This window comes from Oratosquilla oratoria, chromosome 5 (assembly GCF_046742065.1).
Source record: "Oratosquilla oratoria isolate Oo_2021 chromosome 5, ASM4674206v1, whole genome shotgun sequence".
NCBI lineage: Eukaryota > Metazoa > Arthropoda > Malacostraca > Stomatopoda > Squillidae > Oratosquilla > Oratosquilla oratoria.
This window is the reverse complement of record NC_134781.1, coordinates 33,205,043-33,224,503: the sequence shown is the minus strand read 5'-3', so window position 1 is coordinate 33,224,503 and position 19,461 is coordinate 33,205,043. Positions and strand designations below refer to the sequence as shown.

The 19,461-nt window shown below is 40.1% G+C and overlaps 1 protein-coding gene across 5 annotated transcripts in view; it reads left to right on the top strand.

Annotated features, from left to right (window-relative positions):
• The window catches only part of Cals (calsyntenin 1), a 569,423-nt gene extending 553,690 nt beyond the window's left edge, over window positions 1-15,733 (top strand). For 3 of the 5 annotated variants that reach the window (XM_076185134.1, XM_076185133.1, XM_076185131.1), the window contains 4 exons: window positions 445-928; window positions 2,018-2,270; window positions 11,954-12,126; window positions 12,390-15,733. In XM_076185134.1, coding sequence (XP_076041249.1) covers window positions 445-928; window positions 2,018-2,270; window positions 11,954-12,126; window positions 12,390-12,560 — 1,081 coding nt within the window. In that variant the 3' untranslated portion in view covers window positions 12,561-15,733. Of the gene's footprint in view, window positions 1-444; window positions 929-2,017; window positions 2,271-7,983; window positions 8,073-11,953; window positions 12,127-12,389 lie in introns of those variants that run through there. The other 2 variants (XM_076185132.1, XM_076185135.1) reach the window with 2 other exon arrangements.
• The last annotated feature ends 3,728 nt before the right edge of the window (window positions 15,734-19,461 follow it).

The following is a 19,461-nucleotide window of genomic DNA, read 5'->3' as shown; positions in this document are numbered from 1 at the left end:
CAAATTAGATGTCAAATAAAAAGATTGAATGGAAGGTATAAATGGATAAGGAAATGACTATCCAAATCAATTTTTTTTTTTTTCTCTCCTCTCTCCAAGTGAATGAAGGTTGGTGATCACTGTATAATGAAATTATGTGGAGAAACTAGCTCTGGATGTCAGGAAATTATGTGTGTAACCACATTGTCTCTGAGCCAAGCAATGGGGTGAGGAATGGATGATCTTTCATCCATAAGTGGACAATGAATGGGTTTTTAGTCAGGTGTGGGGTGGTTGCATGCTTCAACTTGGCTACTTATAATGTGAAGAAGTCTTGCTTTATGTTTTTACAGATGCCATATAATACTTTTATTTTTTCTCTTAACATTTATGATACCCTCAATAATAGATAAATAACATTATCTAGATTACATATATTTTTTCTACAATCCCAAATTCTTTCAGGTGTGACTCTGGCAAAGCTCTCAAAGTCCCCACGACCGAGAGCTTTTTGTTGGTTCTCCAGCCACACCAGCCTAGCATCGAAATCAATGGAACAACCAACTTTGCCGAAGAGTATGATTCATTCCGCATGGGGCTGCGTGTCTTCCCAGATGTAGGTGTATACCTTTCAATAGCAGCAGAAGAAGCTGCACCAAGTCCTGGTGGACAGATGGATGAGTGCATTGTGTCCGTCTACCCACCCCTCAATCCAGACCATGAGACATTGGTGCTACCTGACAATCTGATCGCAGAGCTGGGTCTGGCTGCTTCAGTGACACGTCAAGGAGTAACCCTATCAGGTGCTGACACAACTGCACATTACCAGACTGTGCTGCGACAAATTCACTATGCCAACCGAAAGCCTGCCTATTATCTCAACCGAGCCTTCAAACTTACATGCTCAGAACTAGCAGGAAGATTCACAAGCAATGAATATGTACAGACTGTAAGTTCCTTTTCTATCATTAGTTGTGGGTTGTTATTATTATATATTTTTTTCCCTCGTCAAGCTGTGGATATACATTTTCTATAATTTTGATAATGTTCAACCCCATGAATACAGCTCATTTAGAATTTTTTCATGTGGGATAATATTAGAGAATGTTATTCAACTATAGGGTGAATCCAAGCTCAAATGATAATAATTGTTGCCTTGTATTTCACTAACCAAAAATCTGTAGCCCCACAATGGTCAGTAAAAAAGGAGAGGAAAATTAGTCAAATTTGTTAGATCTAAGGCCTCTATAGGGTTTACCTTATAACTGAATAGGAGCTGCTAGAATACCTATATCACACAGAAATACTCCATTATCTTCCTTCACAACCACAAGACACCAGGCTCCAGAAACATATCCATGATCATATCGCTCACTGGTCAATCAACAAACAGGAAGACCACATTGCTGCATGCCAGACCTGATATCCATCCCTTTGAATCCTGTCTCCCCTGAAAGCTGAAAGGACAAAGGCCACCTGGCCAAACTGCAGTGCGGCAACCACCCAGCCCTTTTGAGCTACCAGAAGAGGCTGGATGACCACATTGCAAATGATTGTCCAGGATGCAGCACTTCACCCCATACTATACAATGCATTATGGAAGACTGCATTGTACATAATTACAGACACCAACAACACAATATACACTCTATAGAGGAATCATGGGAAAACCCCATTCCAGTTGTGGCATTCCTTAGGGAGATGGGGCTACTCAGCCAGATAGTCCAAGGAATGACAACAGCAACAACAACAACAATAGCAAAACCTGTTTGCTACCATATTTCTTTATAGCAAGCACCATAATCTTTGATATTATGTCTTGGTAAATTTCCTGCATTAAAATAATTTCTCATACATTAAACTTATTTTGGGAGTATTCTCTCCATCCCCTCATGCAGAAAAGAGAAGACAGGAAGAAATCCCTTTAGGCTTCATCAAAATATCATTCATACATACTCCCTATGCATCACTAGCAAAAGTTGAAATTAATTAAAAAAAAAGATTCATCCCTTGCATGTAATTTATTATTTCATTCTAGGTAACAGTAATCCACCCACAACTCAGTGTAGACAAAGCCAGCCAAGGTTCCTATCAAGGAGACACACTTGTTAATGAGGTACAGCAAGACAGCCAGTCCCCGGCAGCAGCAGTTGAGCATCACCACCACATCACACCAGCTCCAGCTCATGCCAAGATGAGTGCCCACCATGTGGAGCTCAAGTCACCGCACACTGTCAATGATGTCTACTTCACATCTAATGTGGTTGATGGGGTTGCCGTTAACAGTGCAGGTAAGGCAGGACTTGTTGCTTCAAAATTTTCAAGCATGTAGGATGGTTAACCTGCTGTGTTGTCTACAAGGGAGGGGCTAATCTAATCAACTTTGTAAGGGAGGAAAAAAATGTTGGGGAGAATGATGTTTACTTCACCTCTAACGTGTTGATGGGGTTATTAACAGTGCAGGTAAGGTGGGACTCGTAGGTTTAAATTATTCAGGGATTAAGGATGATAACTTACTTTGCATGGTGCCTACAAGAAAGGGGAAAAAAAAAAAAAAATGTTGGATGGGTAGGGTTGGTGTAATTTCACCATACCGTTCTTACAAATAATGTAAATCAAATGACTAGATCTGTGTAATTACTATAATTGTTCATGTAATTTCTCATTACTTAAGGGGGTACGCGACACCTGGGGGGGTGAATTTGGTCAAGATATGGCATTTTTCAAAACTGTGTTCAAAATGTTCGTATACCACTTAGAAATAAATCCCGACAAATAATTTTCCAGCCGCGCGCAATTTAAAGGTCCTGGGTGAGGATTAAAGGGACAGATTTAAAGGCGCAACCCACACTAGAAGGAGGCGTGCCACTTAGGACCTTCAGGCGCAGCGAATAACGTTGAAATTTGATTGAATTTACACTCGCCCAGTGTATCAACGGCCAATACGATTGTGGAGGGGAAGGGAGGAAGGTGGAGGGAGAATATTTCGCCAACTTTGTGCGAAACTAAGCGTTAGTTACCGGCTAACTCTGAAAAGGGAAGTACGCATGTCTCATGAGCTCTCATTGCAATCTATTACTTTAGCTAGTACATATTACTCTTTAGTACAGTCATCATGGGTAGCAAAAAGAACAAAAGAACATCACAATGACAAAAAACAGCAGTTAAAGATGGCAAGCAGTCAAAGACGACTAAAGATCTCACCACCTCTCACTCCACCACCGCCCTCACCTGCACCTCTGTGACGGTGACAGAGGTAAAGGACAACATTAGACTAAACAATTCAAAGAGGAAGATTAAATCCAAAGAAGAAAGCAAGAGGAAAAAGATCAAGGCTATACAGGAAGAAGAAAGAAGAAGGGACATCATATGATGCTGGAGGGGGTGCCCTACCAACATAGATTGGCGAGGGGAATCTGATGAGGAAAGAGAAGGTGCCCACTACTGGAAAATAAACCTCTTTCCAATGATTTAGATACCCTGAAGACCCCCAGCAGAGAGGTTTCATATGAAGAAACCGCCGAAGGTGCAAAAAAGCAAATTATATGATGTTGTCGTCTGTGCGTTGTCACTACTGTGACATACTTATACTTTAGTTTTTCAGTATTTAAAGTACTTATAATTAAAATATGTTGATAATTTTTACTGTACTTACTTATTATATAATATGAATTAAGCCATGAAAAAATCAGTCAAATTGGTGAAACTATAAGCAAGTTACAGATATATTCATATTTCAAGTTGCCATATCTCCGTTCGATATTTTTCTACTTTTTTTTAATCATAAAAAATCTAATATACATTAGATTTAAATGAAACTTACAGGGAATATTACTTTTAATAACTGCTAGGGCCGATCGTTCGAATATTTTGAATAGGATGAAAGAGTTCGGAGTAATAATGGAAACAAGAGCAAAAAAAAATTATTTTTCACGATTTTTGCCAGCCATTAAAATTGAAATGCCTGTATGCAAAAGTATAAAGGAAATTGTTCAATTACTCAATGACCGGCCCTAGGTGTGTCTACTGACTAATCATAGCCAAAATATAAAACAAATTGGTCCACGTATTATGGTGCTGTGCACTTTTAAATGTCGCTACTAGTATACGTACATGTGTACATGTGTACATATGTACATGTGTACATACATCATTCTGCTTCACCTAAAATGTAAGCAATATGGATACCTATTTACCTGAGAAGTTTCAGCTCTTTACTCTAAATATTTTAGAAAATGACCTCCAGGTGTCGCGTACCCCCTTAACCTGAAGTGTCAGTTCCTTATTGTTTATATGCTGCTGGGGCTTGTATTGGGTACTTGTAAGTAATGGTCCTGTAAGATGGACATCAGAGAGAATTGGCTCCCTGCCCCCCCATCTTCAAAATTTGTCAATACCCACAACTCCACATGGAGGGCTTGACACCATCTTTAAACCGATATATATTGGAACTGACTGACATGAAACTATTCTAAAACTTCATTATGCTACATTAAGTAATGTATGATAATTATGTGCTAATAGCATTAGAACACTATTCATCACAAGAAGTAAGGCTGAATATTAGAAATTAGGTAGGTTTTGTCCTGAAGTTAGATTATCTACAGGAATGTATTATTTTATAAGGAATTGGATGAGTGATTGACGACTATTAAAAAAAAAGATGGCTCTTGTCAGCTTGCCTTACTCCCCCCCCCCTCTACCACCACTATCTCCTGTAAATTAATTATCATTACACAGTTCCAAATTAGAATTTCAATTGACATATGCTTGAAGTATTTAAATTTCATTCTATGAATATGAAAAAGCAAATCTATATACTAAGGGTTTCTTCCCCATATATGGGAAAGGGGGGTGTCCGTTAAGGAAGGAAGGGAGAAGACAGAAGATAGAGGTAAATGGGAAATGGTTGTGTGTGGATGATGCTGTGATGCATGGAAGGGAGTGGGGTGGGGTTAGGGAGTATGTGTGAATGATATTTTGGCACAGCCCGAAGGGATTTCTCCTTGTCTTCTCTTTTTCTACATGAGGGGGCGGAGGGGGAGGGGTTGCCAATCAAATGAAGTGGCCTTGCTGCATTGCTTCTGCCTCAGGTTAGTGGGCGAGATGCAGGGATGACTCATCATCCAGGAGGAACCAAGAAAAGAGGGAGGGAGGGATGGTGAATGGGAGTGGAGTGTATGGGGATAAAATGGGTGGAAGTGGATTTATGCCTTTGACTTTGACTATCTCCCTTGTAAGGGGGAAAAAAAGCCCTTGGTATATGTATTTACCTAGTTGTATTATACGGTTAGGGAGCTATGCTCATGGTGGTCTTTGTAACTTTCAGCATAATTTTTTTTCTTAAAATCTTGAATAGTGTTTGCACACACTGTTTCTTTATCTTATTTATTCCAAGTATCCAGTACTCTATGTGGGAAGCTCTAGCTCTCTAGCTCTCTCTCTAGATCTCTTCTATTATCCTTTTTGTGTCCTCTTGCTTTTCCATTTTGATAAATCATCCCTATCTAGGATTTCCATTCTTTTTATGATTCTATAAATAGTTAGCAGATCTCTTTCTCTTTGTTCCAGAGTTGGTAGTTCCAATTTGGATAATCTTTGTATGTTAATTTGGAGAGAGTTGGTACCAACTTTGTCCTTGCTCATTGTATTCTTTCTAATTTTTTTATATTCTTTTTAGTACTGGGTGTCCATAGTGTTGCTGTGTACTCCAGTTTATTTTATTGATATGTTTGTCTGGTGTCATGTCTTTGCTGATTATTACTCCAAGGTCTCTTTCTGAGTTCACTTGACTTCCTCACCAATTTTATAATTTCTTGATATTCTATTTTTACTTTTTCCAAACTCCATTATACTACACTTCTTGATATTGAAGTTCACTTCCCACTTTTGAGTCTATTTCCAGATTTTGTCTAGGTTCAATTTGTACATGGATGGGGTGGTGTGAGAGGTAAATGCAAGAGTGGTGGGTCAGGGATTGGAGATGGATAAAGAAAATGGAGAAAAGTGGGAGGTGAGCCAGCTGTTGTTTGCGAACGCCACTGCGCTTGTGGCAGGATCAGAGGAGGGATTGAGGAAGTTGGTGACAGAGTTTGGGAGAGTGTGTGAAAGAAGAAAGCTGAAGATAAATGTGGGTAAAAGTAAGGGACGGAGAGGGGGGGTCGCTGATTTAATGAAGCGGCCTTGCTGTGGATGTGCTGTGTCTTGCGACACTGCTTCTGACCCAGGGCAGTGGATAAGGTGCAGGGATGACCTGTCATCCAGGAGGTGCTAAGATGAGAGGGAGGGTGGAGGGGTGTGGAGTGTATTCAGGGATGGAATGGGTGGGAATGATTTTATGCCTTTTCCTTTTTGGCTACCTCCCTTGTAAGGGGGAAAAAGCCTTGGTAAATGCCTTGGTGGATTGAAAAGTGTAATGAGGAATAGACATTTGGGAATGGATGCTAAGAGGATTGTATGAAGGAGTGATTGTGCCAACAGCACTGTATGGGGCAGAAACATGGAACATAAGAGAGGAAGATAGGAGTTTGAATGTGTTTGAGATGAGGTGTCTGAGAAGTATGATAGGGGTTACTAGGCTGGATAGAGTGAGAAATAAGGAGGTGAGGAGGAGAATGGGGGTGGAAAGGGAGCTGGGAGATAGGGTGGATGAAAGAGTATTGGGATGGTTTGGACACCTGGAAAGAATGAGTGAAGAGAGACTAGTAAAAGAAGTATGAAAGGCTGATGTGGAGGGAGTGAACATGAGGGGGTGACCTAGGGTGAGATGGATGGATGGGGTGAAAGGGGCATTACAAAAGAGGGGAATGTCTGTTGAGGAAGGACGGGAGAGGACAGAAGACGGGTGAATGGAGAATGGTTGTATATGGATGATGGTAATATGTGTGAGAAAAATTTGATGCAGCTCAAAGGGATTTCTCCCTGTCTTCTCCTTTTCTGCATTAGGGGACGGAGAGGGGGGGGGTTGCCGATTTAATGAAGCAGCCTTGCTGTGGATGTGCTGTGTCTTGCGACACTGCTTTTGACCCAGGGCAGTGGACAAGATGCAGGGATGACCCATCATCCAGGAGGTGCCAAGATTAGGAATGGAATGGGTGGGAATGGTTTTTATGCCTTTTTCTGTTTGGTTACCTACCTTGTAAGGGTGAAAAAGCCTTTGGTATATAGACAATATTGAATTCTCATATATGGAATCAATATCTTCAGCTTTGGTTCTTTGGACCTGCAGCCAAGAAGTATATTGTCATGGATTCCAGGTTGACCTGTAAATCACTTGTGAGAAGAAACTGTACTGTTTTATGGACTTTATATATATGAGAGAAATTCACTAGTGACAGCGACATCAATCTGATCATTTTTATAACGGTCGCATGAAGGATTTGAACCCACTACTTTCGGCCACCCGTAAGATTACTTTCACAGAGACTGGTGTAGTGGGTTAAGGCTCTGTGAAGGTAATCTTATTTGTGGTTGAAAGCAGTGGGTTCTAATCCTACATGCGACTGTCATAAAAATGATCATATATATATATATATATATATATATAGGTGCTGTCTGTTGGCAGATTATCAATCTGCTTTTTGATGAGAATGAAATTCATTCACATGATAGTTCATGTGGAATTCCTCTTTTTTTTTTTCCCAGACTATTTTTGTATGGAAGCCGCAATTTTGTGCATGGAACACCACAACTTTTATTTTTATTTTTTTTTATACAATTATATTGTGAATTTACTTTATTAGGAATTTATTATAAGGTTAGGAGTTTTTTAAGATTGTTAATATTACTAAAATTAAGGAAATGATCCTGTTAGACATTTTTATGGTGAATATAGAATTCAGACTCATACATTTTTCATTTAAATATACATTTTTTTTTTTTCCTAGTCCATTAGGTCGTAGATAGTAGCGCATAGTATGGGCCTAAAACCCCGTAGTCACACATAGTGGGTCAATAGGGTGAGGGGTGGATATAGGGTTTACCCTGTTTTGACTGGTCCTGCAGACTTGTTTGGGGGCAGCTGGACACAGGCGGCCGCACTTGCTCTTGGTGAGTCAAGCGATAGCACTTGTACATGATGCACCTCGGAAAGCTATTTTTTTTTTTTTTTTTCATTCCACCTGTTCACAATTCAGCTGGCACCAACACACCACCTGTTAAAAGAAATGTTATTACTCCTTTTAGCTAGTTTAATCGTGTTCCTTAAATGCTACTGAGGAAGTTGTTCCCCTATACATATGTTTTAAAGCACTGCTCATTTAGTTCAAAGGGTCATTGTTGCATTTTCTCTATTTGTAGCTGAAATGGAAACATTCTGTCTTTATTCCTTTGCACCAAGATGAGCCCGTCGCCAACATCACCTTAGTCTCTGTTGAGCGTAGCCACTTTAGAAAAGGATTTCAGCTTCTCTTTAAAAGCTTTTAGTCGGATGGGATAGTAAACTGCTTAGTGGTGTAGGGAATAAAATTGATACTTGTTTTAGAATTTGAATTGAATAAAAAATTCTAGTAATAGGAAGCAAAGACTATATGGCACAAAATCCAAAGATTAGTATTAGATATGTGTTTATATGAATGTGTGTGTGTGTGTTAGAGAGAGAGAGACTGCCAGGTGATTTCTAATAAAGCTGAATATTAAAAAATTACATCTCACTTCTTCGTAGGAAAATTATTGAACAAATTTACAAGATAATCCTGTTAGGAGAATTTACTTGCAAGTTGAATTGGGAGTGGTGGGAACCATATACCAAAGGTTTTTTCCCCTTACAAGGGAGGTAGCCAAAGTCAAAAGGCATAATTCCACTCCCACCCATTCCACCCCCATTCACCACCCTTTCCTCCCTCCCTCTCATCTTAGCCCCTCCTGGATAACATGTCATCCCTGCATCTCACCCATTGCCCTGGTTCAGAACCAATGCAGCAAGGCTGGTTCACTCAATCCACAAAAAATTTATGCAGTAACACTGAAGATGGGAAGAAATCCCTTTAGGTTGTGTCAGAATATTCACATATCCATGAGGAGCTATGATGAGAGGGGGGGAGAGGGTTGTAGAATGGATGGGAGTAGGTACATGCCTTTGACTTGGCTACCTCCCTTATAAGGGGAAAAGCTCATGGTATATAGAATTATTTTGAAAATCTATGAAAATATTTTGGTGCAAGGACTGTCTACAACTTATTCTCTAATGTCATTGGTTTCTAAGATCCCCCTCCCCCCAAATCAAATTTGTGGTTAAAGTAAGATGTGCAAGGTGTAAAGGTGGTGGGTTGGAGGTATTTAAAGGGTGGAAGCCAGGAATGATAGCATTTTCAATATTCAGGGTGACATAAGTAAAGGAAGCAAGTAAATGTCTGGGAGGGAGTGAAGTGTTATGATGAATAGATATCTGGGGGATGGATCCAAAGAGAAGGCAGTACAAGGAATGAATTGTGCCCACAGTATGGTATGGAACAGAGACAGTTTTAAAGAGGAGAGGAAAAGCTTAAATACATATGAGAAGTAGCATAGGAATTTGAGAATAAATAAAGTGAGAAATATGGAAGCGAGTTAGAGACCAGGGGTGGAAAATAGCTGTCAAAGAGGGTAAATCATAGATCACAGAAATAGTTTGGACATATGGAGAGAATGAGTATGGAAAGGCTAGCATGTGGAAAGTAGAACTACATATACCAAAGGCATAAATCCATTCCCTCCCATTTCATTCCCACATACTCCACTCCCATTCACCACACCTCCCCTCTTCTTGGCTTGGAAAGTAGATCTGGATGAAGTAAAGTAGGGGGAGGGAGGCAGACCTTTAATGGGGTGGATGGATGGGCTGAAGATGTTATTGGATGCAAGAGGAAAGTGTTGAGCATGGGAAAGTGTGCAGAAGACAGGATTGAATGGATAATGGTCGTAAATGGATGAAGAAATGACAGAACTGGCCTGGCTACATAAACACAACACCTCATTCTACATTACTCTTCTCTCACTCTTAATAGACAATAGCACCAAATATTTTTTGAGTGATTTAATGGGGAACTTGTGACCATATCCAGGTACTCAGGAAGAGACCTGGGGCAATGGATTCATTGACTGAACAAGTCCTATTGGGTTCTCCGATAACTAGGAAGACTGATCTTTCTGGAGTGTCTTCTCTAATTTGTGTCACCTTTTACCCATTGCAACATATTGCATCAGGGTTTTTCATTACCATATGCTGGAGGACATGAATAGCTTTAGATACCTGGGGTTGCATGTGGCAGGAAAGGGAAGAGGAGGTGGAGGTAGATTGTAGATTAAGAGAAGCAAGTAAGTGCCTTGGGGGATTAAAGTGTAACGAGAAATAGACATTTGGGAATAGATGCTAAGAGGAGATTGTATGAAGGAGTGATTCTGCAGAAAACACTGTATGAGGCTGAGACATGGAACATAAGAGAGGAAGAGTTTAAATGTGTTTGAGAAGAGATGAAATGTCCGAGAAGTATGGTAGGGGTTACAAGGTTGGATAAAATGAGAAATGAAGAAGAGGAGAGCAGGGGTGGAGGGGATGGGAGATATGGTTGATGAAAGAGTATTGAGATGGTTTAGACACTTGGAAAGAATGGGTGAAGAAAGATTAGTAAAGGAAGGGTAGAAGGCAGAGGTGGAATTCGTGAACATGAGGGGATGACCAAGGATGAGATGGATGGGTGGGGTATAAGGGGCACTGAGCAAGGGGGGATGTCTGCTGAGGAAAGAAGGGAGAAGACCGAAGATACTGGTGAGTGGAGAATGGCTGTGCATGGATAATACTGCTGTGATACATGGGAGTGGGTAAGTTAGTTTGACTAATAAATTTAACCAGTGTAAAATTGTAACATCCAACAGAAAGCATTTTTCTGTCACTGTCACTAGATTTTCTGTTAGAAGCCCCAAAATCATGACCTACATGTGAAGAAAATGAATGCTTTAAAATGTGCAAGTAATCTAAAAGAGCACTTCAAAGTCGTTACCTATGGCCATACTGTGGATGGTTTCCATTTGCCTAATTTCAGTCAGAATATGAATACGAGAGAAAATCCTTAAAGTACACAGGATTAACCTTCAAAATTAGCATTAACATAACTGTATTGAGCTGGATTGTGCATTATATGATGGTAATGATAGATATGTGATGTATACTGTGATGAAATTTAGTTTGGATATATATTGTTATCTAAAAGACTAAAGATGCTTGAGGAACTCAGTTTTATTTTTACTTCAAGATTTTTCTTCAAAACACTACTATAGTTGCAAGTTACTAATGAAAATTAGCTTTATTTTGATAATGGGGCACTTTTGCTTGCTTGCTTAATTGGTTTAAATATGATTTGTTCCAAGGAGTCAGAATTACCGTACATGCTATATCACAGAATAAGAAGCAACAAGTAAATGGTAGTAGTTCAGTTTCGTCAAATGGCAACAACTTCGAGGTTTCTATAATTTGTGAAGTATAAATATAGTTTCTCAGAATTGTAGTTTGTCTAGGGTTGCAGTTCAATTGGTTATTATCAAGTGTAATAATGGATTATTAGTATTAGTGGCCCCCATACAAAACCAGTTGTTTACTGTTCAGGCATGCAGACCTTTAGTTTAACTAGAGACCTCCTTGGTAGGTAAAAAGGTCATATTATTCCCACACATACATATACTTTTTCAAAAGAACATAAAAATGAAGGAGACTGCAAAAGATCATAAGGCCTATGCTAGGCATTCCCATGTCCCTTACCACCTGGTATCCCTTTCTATAATGTTATCTAATATTCCCTTAGAACAATGCTCACTACAAATTATGTTAACAGATTTGTTGTATTTCCTTTCAGGATCCCTGTCCTGCCCCACCATCTTCCCTTTCAATACTCCCCCCCCCCCTGAACAACGAGTTACATTCAATATTAATCTTCCTCTACAGCAAAACCCTATATGGCCAAAAATGTTGGAATTAGACCACTCATTCCAAGTTTGTTTGCAGGTCATGCTGTAACCATTATTATTGTGGTTTGTGTTGGGTTCTTGGTGTTTATGGTGGTATTGGGTGTTATTCGTGTGCGAGCTGCACACTCCCGTCACACCCAAGACGATGTTGCTGATGCTGAGATGGCCTGGGATGATTCATCTCTCAATATAACAGTAAACCCAATGGAGGTTAGTCCATATCTACTGATAGTTGTACTGACCTTTCATCATTTCTTGATAAATGAATGAAAATTGTGCTCTGAAATCAGTGTATATATAGAGATAATTATGTTCTGTTCAGATAGTGATTGTTTGATCAATAATAACAAGTAATTACAAATATAATGACATAACTTCAAAACTGTATAGTAGCAAATTAGGTGAAATGTTAAATGGTATCTACTGTTTCATTACTAAAAATTCTGATATTAATAATATTTTTTTACCACCAGCAGCAACAACTAGAAATGGCTGAAACCCAGCGATTGCGTGATGATGATGACGACGACGATGATGATTCAGACGATGGAAGCAATTTCCAGGATGACCTTGATACGTCAGATGAAGAGGAAGAAGGAAAACCTAAGGAGCTGGAGTGGGATGACTCAACTCTTAAAATGTAACCATTTATTTGTAAGGGTGAATCCAGAGCCATCTAGTTTTACGTGCAACCACCAGCACTCATACCACCATCTCCTCCTCCATATCTACCACATGCACCAACCATCAACTCTAGCAATCACAAGGTCAACTCTTGAGGGTGAGCAACTTGGAAGTGGGGACTGGCAAACCCCCGAAACTCGTTTTTGAATAACGAAGAGGCTGCCTCTCAAATGCCATAGATAGCAACTGCAATACAAATAGTGTTGGTTGGTGTTCACAGTGTGTAAGCAGATATGCCTCGAAAGGTGTGAGTAAGGTGGCTGGATAGACTTAAAAAAGGGCAAAAGCAAAAAATGGGGAAGTTTACATTGCTTGCAAAAAAAAAAAAAAAAAAAGATATATATAAAAAAATATATATATATATATACAAATAAAAAGACAGAAGTTGCATCAGTCTCAGAAAAGAAGTGCCCATATCATAATCTAGACAATGATCCCCTGAAAGGAACCCCAACATATCCCACCCTGCCTATATTCTTTGGTATGGCTATAATTAGTGTGTCCCACTGTAGTTTTGCAGCTTTGAGTAGCTTATTATTATATATAAAAAAAGGATGAAATATGCCTTCAATAACTGGGATTGTATTGAGGAATATCACAATTCCCAGGGATGTTGAAAACTGCAATCTGTTTTAACCGCTCTCCCTGTTACTTGCGGACGGAAGAAGAAAGTATAGCTGCACCATTGTATAGCTACTTGGCAGTACAGAGTATATTGTGATACATATTTTGCCTCCTACTCTTCCTCCTCCTCCTTCTCCTCCACCTCTTCCTCCTCCTCCCCCCCATGTGCCGTTCGCAGTAACAGGTGGTGACATCATCAACCACATCATGATTAAATTCAAACACAGCGCTACACACAGTGACACAATAGGTTGCACAACAATCTTTCCATGGCACTCGACAACCTGATCTTCGTACCACGTCCCTCTGATGACCGTTTTGCTGCTGGCATGTGAGAGGCGATGTATGGGAGGAAAGACCTCTTTGTGTTCTCCACATTTGGTAGCTACTGGTACTTGTACATGTAGGTTAAGTCAAGATTTGATTTTATGTGATGAACTATTTTTGTCTAGCTGTGTAATTTATTAGTGGTTTTTAAATGTATAACAAGGCAGATGTATGTATTCTTTCTAATGTCTCTTGTATGGACAATGGAGTAACCAGAAACAGAATATAATAAGGTGAAGAATTGTGCTACCAGGTGATCCTTAGATATCTCAGGGCATTCAGTTGTAGCAGACGTATCCCCTAAATAAACTGTAAAATAAAAAATTGAAGTAGACAAAGCAATTAGAAGATGATAATAGTATATATAGCAAGAATACAGCAAAAGGGTAATGGTTTAGATGATAAAGAAAACCAGTGATGCTAAAAAGCCAACCTTAAAAGCAATATGTTCATGTTGTGAGTGCTCAGCAACGGAGAGGTTGCTGCTGCAGCCTATCAGTCACACAATATATCCTGTTCCTCACTTGTACTTATCCACTACTTAATAGGGTTATAATGATTATTGTAGCTTTGCTTGAATCTTCTACTAAAAATAGCTATTTCTACACACAAAGCGTATATGAATGCAGATATCTAATTAATTGCATTGTTTTTGGGTACAAGTTATTTACAAGGCTTTTATTTTTGTTTTTTTCTAAGCAGCAGACATAATTTAAGTTTTAAAATCTGATGATAGTGAAGGTTCGTCCGATAATGACCATTAATTACTGGTCAGGTAGATTGTGATCTATTCAGTTTTTTGGGAAAAGGTTTTATGGAGAACAATGGGGGAAAATATTCTTTTTATTGTACTTTATTTTTTCTATCCTCTTATGTATAGCCTGGTCACTTCTATTAGTGGAGAGAATAATGCCAACCCAGTGTTGTTGAAAGACAAACCAAAAAAAAAATTCACTTTTGATATGTATGCCACGCTTTGGGACAAAATTGCTTGATTAATTTCAATGGTTGGATTGTTCACCTGCTAAAGAGAGTCAATGTGGCTCATGTAGGAGTTAAGAGCTGTATATCTGTTTGAGAATGTGATGTAAAGTAAATGGAATTTGGAAGAAGTCTTCTTAGAACATTGTTGTGTTGAAACTGGTCTCATTGTTCTCGTGGAAAACACTCCCTTTTACACATGCAATAAGGCAGCTGAATGTCCGCACGAGGGTTCCACCTCACAAAATGCTTCAATACTCAATTGGAAAGTGGTTGTCTTTTAAGAGAGCTTATTACCAGAGAGCAATGCAGTGTTTGTGAACCTATAGAAGACTTCACACCACTTTTGTAACCACTGTACAAGGAGTCCAACATAAGTCTGTAAACCTTTCCTACTACCATTGCTGTGTCTGAATACGTAGAAACTAGGAACCACGTCGTATGCACTACTGGCCAAACACCAGCAATTTGCACACTTTTGAGGAAGTAATGCAATAATCGGGGTATGGATAGTTTGATATAGAGCTTATTGAATTTGTATTTATATGAAGTACATGAAATTGCTTAAGGATAGGTATATTGTATATTAGTTCAGATGTACATGAATTAAAATGAAAAACATAACGTCCGTTGCATCACTTCTTCAAAATGTGGATTTTAATTGGTGGAAGACAACAGGAAAGAACTATTAGTTATTAACAATCAAAACTATATCTTGCATGTAAATTATTAGTCCTAGCAGTACATGACATAATTATTAATGCAATGTCCAGAGTGTTGGCATCAAGAGATGTAATTATTAATGTTATTCCTTATGGCAAACCATCAATATTTGATCTGTAACATTCCGTTTTAGAAGAGAGCTGCTTTATGTTGTATGAATACATTAGTCCGGACTGAGGTTTAACATGGTGGACGTTGACTGCCGAGCATTTTGGCCTGTGTATTCAATGCTATTTATTTTGTGTGGAAGTGCAACATTTGCAATATTAAAATAACCTATATTTGTTAATTTTGTCTTCTCCATTTGGCCATGAAATAAATTTGAATTGCCTTTCCTTGGAAACCAAGACAAGTAGTCCCAAGACCTTAGTCACACATGGCTGTAATGGGAGGTAGACAACTTTTCTGGGTGTAGGACAGTGTGCACAAACCCCCCGGCTTCTATATAACCAGTCTGTAATAAACACCTACACCCAAAGCAGGACTTTGAATATGCCTTTAGATGTCAGTGGTCAGCACTGAACTGCTCTTGATGATGTGTTTGTCTCTTTCTAAAAGTTATTTTTCAGCTGTTGAATAAATACCCTTATATTCAATTCAACACAGGAGATGGATCATGCATATTTCAATAAAATAAGGGTTTTGATCTAAACAATTGACTTTTTCACTTCAGTTTCCTGATAGGCTACTCATGACCCAGTTTTACAAAGTACAGGAGTCCCTCAAATAACGCGGGGGTTAGGTTCCTGAAATTACCGCGTATGCTGACTTTCCATATTAAATACTGAGAACCGTATGTGTGTGTATGTGTACGTGTGTGTGCGTGCGTGTGCATGTGTGTGTGTGTGTGCGTGCGTATGTATGTGGTGTATGTATGTGGCGTTTGTGGCGTATGTGTTTGTGTGTATATACATGTGTATGTGGCGTATATACATGTGTATGTGGCGTATATGCATGTGTATGTGGCGTATATACATGTGTGTGTATGTGGCGTATACACATTGTGTGTGTATGTGGCGTATACACATTGTGTGTGTGTGTGGCGTATGTATATGTGTGTGTATGTGGCGTATGTGTGTGTGGCGTGTGTGTGTGTGTGTGCGTGTATGTGTCTGTGTTAACATGTACAAGTAAGCATGTACGTGCGTGTGTCTGTGTCTGTATGTGTGTGTACACGCACGCGCATTCACAACATACACTGGTTGTCTAACACCTGCCTACGTGTGCGTGTCTACACGTGTGTAAGCATGTATATGTCTGTTTTTGATCTCCCAAATCACCGCCAGTAACAAGAACCTTATAAGAGAAATTAAGACACGACAAGCGCAGTCATTATCAGACTTATTAGTTGTGTTCCAAACGAAAGAAACGTTACACTTCAACAGGTTAGGGCGGTAAAATTGTTTGCGATATTGCCGCGTGTGTGCGTATGCGTGCCCAACTTGGCGCAAATTTTAAAACGGTTCTCTACATTTGAGATGGTTTTGAAATAAGATCTGCGTATGATTGAATCCGTGTTATTCGAATCCGCGTTATTTGAGGGACCCCTGTATTACAAAGGCGGAGCATACCGACAGGAGACCTTTTGGTTCATATCTAGGTCGGATGCGAAAAAATCATAATAATGATAAATAAATAAATGAATAAATAAAAACTATAATACATATACCAAAGTCTTTTTCCCTCTTACAAGGGAGGTAGCCAAAAAAACAAAGGCATAAAGACCATTCCCACCCATTCCATCCCTAATACACTCCCCTCCACCCTCTACCTTCCCTCTTATCTTGGCACCTCCTGGATGATGGGTCATCCTTGCATGTTGTCCACTGCCCTGGGTCAGAAGCAGTGTCACAAGGCACAGCGCATCCACAGCAAGGCCACTTCATAAAATTGGCTACCCTCCTCTTTGTCCCCACATGCAGAAAAGGAGAAATCCCTTTGGGCCGTGTCAAATTTTTCTCACACATGCTACCTCACCCCCCCATCCCCCACCCATTCCACCTCATGCATCACAGCCTCATCCATATACAACTATTTTCCATTCACCACTGTCTTCTGTCCTCTCATGTCCTTCCTCCACAGACATTCCTCTCTTCCCCAAACCCATTTAACCCCATCCATCCATCTCATCCTAGGTCGCCCCTCATGTTCACTCCCTCCACTTCTGCCTTCCACACCCCTTTTACTAGCCTTTCTTCACTCATTCTTTCCATGTGTCCAAACCATCCCAACACTCATCCACCCTATCTCAACTCCCTTACCACCCCCATTCTCCTCCTCGCCTCATTTCTCACTATCCAGCCTAGTAACCCCTATCATACTTCTCAGACATCTCATCTCAAACACATTCAAACTCCTCCTCTCTTCCTCTCTTATGTTCCATGTTTCTGCCCCATACTGTTCTTGACACAATCACTCCTTCATAAAATCTCCTCTTAGCATCCATTCCCAAATGTCTAGTTCTCATTACACTTTTTAATCCACCAAGGCATTTACTCGCTTCTCTCAATCTACATTCTACCTCCACTCCCTTTCCTGCCACATTCACATCCAAGTACCTAAAACTATCCACTTCCTCCAGTCTCCCTTAATGCTCACTTCCAGTCTGCTGCCACTTTCATCCCTTGTACATCTCATCACCTTACTTTTACCCACATTTATCTTCAATTACCTTCTTTTACACACTCTCCCAAACTTTTACCAACTTCCTCAATCCCTCCTCTGATCCTGCTACAAGCGCATTGTCGTCCGGAAGCACCAGCTGGCTCACCTCCCACTTTTCTCCATTTTTCTTAATCATCTCCGATCCCTGACCCACCACCCTTGCATTTACCTCTCACACCACCCCATCCATGTACAAGTTGAACAGCCTGGGCGACATAACACATCCTTGATGAAGTTCCACCTTTATTTCGAACCACTCACTCTCTCCATTTCTAATCCTAACACATGCTCTACTACTCTCATAAAAACTCTTGACTGCTCCTAAAAGCTTTCCTCCTATCCCGTATATCTGCAATACCTCACACAGTTCCTTCCTGTCTACCCTGTCATAAGCCTTTTCCAGATCCATAAAAGCCCAAAACACATCCTTACCTTTTCCTATAGCTTTATCACATATCTGTCTTACCACAAAAATCTGATCTATGCAACTTCTACCTGTCCTAAACCCACACTGTTCCTCACCAATTACTCCCTCTGTTCCTCTCCTAATCCTCTCAATCAACACCCTCCCATAAGCCTTCCCAACTACACTTAACAGGCTAATCCCTCTGAAACCACTACACCCACACTTGTCCCCTTTTCACTTGCAAAGTGGAACTATTCAGTCACTCCTCCAGTCCTCTGGCACTCTACTCTGTCTCAAACAAACATTAAACAATCTTACCAGTCAATCCACCATCACTATACCTCCTTTTTTCAGACATTCTGCATCCATCCATACCAGGTGCCTTACCTGCTCTCATCATCTTACAACTGCTTTCACTTCATCCTTCCTTATTTTTCTTCCATTTTCCCCACTCATCACAGTTATTTTCTTAGCACTTCCCACTGCAGCTACCTTTCCCTCCTTATCCTCCACATTTAGCAACTCCCTGAAATACTCTGCCCATCTTCCTCTTACTGCCTTCTCTTTCATTATCATCTCTCCATCTGCACCTTTTACCTTTTCTTTTCTACTTGATTCACCTCCTCTTCCTCTCTTAATTTCTTTCCAAAACATGTTTTTATTACATACATACATATACCAAAGGCTTTTTCCCCCTACACGGGGGGGGGGGGGTAGCAAAAAAGAAAAAGCAAAGAAACCACTCCCACCCATTCCATTTCCTATATATTCCACTCCCCTCCACCCTCCTCCCTCCCTCTTATCTTGGCACCTCCTGGATGATGGGTCATCCCTGCATCCTGTCCACTGCCCTGGGTCAGAAGCAGTGTTGCAAGACACAGCACATCCACAGCAAGGCCACTTCATAAATTCAGCGACCCCCCCTCTCCGTCCCCCCATGCAGAAAAGGAGAAGACTGGGAGAAATCCCTTTGGGCTGCATCAATTTTTTTTCTCATACATACTTCCTCACCCCCCATCCCCCACCCACTCCCCCTCATGCATCACAACATTATCTATACACAGCCCCTCTCCATTCACACCTATCTTCTGTCCTCTCCCGTCCTTCCTCCACAGACATTCCTCTCTTTTGTAATA